Source organism: Monopterus albus, unplaced genomic scaffold, assembly GCF_001952655.1.
Source record: "Monopterus albus unplaced genomic scaffold, M_albus_1.0 scaffold281.1, whole genome shotgun sequence".
Lineage (NCBI taxonomy): Eukaryota > Metazoa > Chordata > Actinopteri > Synbranchiformes > Synbranchidae > Monopterus > Monopterus albus.
In genome coordinates, this window is record NW_018128161.1 from 231,830 (window position 1) to 232,682 (window position 853).

At 35.3% G+C, this 853-nt stretch overlaps 1 protein-coding gene across 1 annotated transcript in view; it reads left to right on the top strand.

Annotated features, from left to right (window-relative positions):
- Positions 1–853, top strand: part of wdr36 (WD repeat domain 36) — a 19,195-nt gene that overhangs the window by 4,454 nt on the left and 13,888 nt on the right. Inside the window, exon 8 of the mRNA XM_020622494.1 lies at positions 1–74. This exon is cut by the window's left edge and continues 111 nt beyond it. Coding sequence (XP_020478150.1) covers positions 1–74 — 74 coding nt within the window. The remainder of the gene's footprint in view (positions 75–853) is intronic.

An 853-nucleotide genomic window follows, 5' to 3' on the forward strand; every position in this document is an offset into this window, starting at 1 on the left:
CAGCTGTTGCTGGGGCAACCTTCCTGCATGGAGAGCCACTCTTGGTCACTAATGGAGCTGACAACGCCATCAAGGTAATATAAACAAAGAAACAGGAAGATGACTCTGATGCATGGAAATGAATTAAAACTAGAGAAATGCATTTCCTGTTGTAAATGCGTGTGGATGCTGATAAGCTGAAAGATTGTCCTGAAAATGCCTGAAATCAATTGCTGAAACAGCTGAAAGATGAGAAGAAATGGCTGAAGTTCTTTGTTGAAACAGTTGAGAAGAAATGGCAGAGATTTTTTGAATAATCTGAAGGATGAGATGCAATAAAGTAGGAATGGCCTTGAAGAGCTGAACATTTTGATACCTGAATGGCTTTTCTAGCTGAAGGTATGCTGAATTTATTAATAAAATGCTGAACATTTTGACACCTGAGAAAGGCATATCAACCTGAAAGTATGCTGAAGTACAATTTTCCCATTAATTTGAATGGGGGGGCATTTTCAAAATAAAGCTAAATATTCCAGAAGTGCATAAAAATTCTGAGTCGAAGAATGAATGTCCTGGGAGACTTGAACATTTTGATACCTGAAAGTATGCTTAAGTAGAATTTCCCCATTCATTTGAAAGGGGCAAACATTTCAGAATAAAGCTAAATATTTTAAAAGTGTGATGATTTGAAAAATTGTTAATAGAGGCATGAATGTTTTTGAAAAGCTGAACATTTTGATACCTGAAATAGGTGAAGGTATGCTGAATTTGAATATTCCCATTCATTTGAATAGGGCAACATTTTCAAAATAAAGCTAAATATTTCAAAGGTATGAAGTTTAGAAAACTTCTGAAGAGAAGCATGAATGTCCTT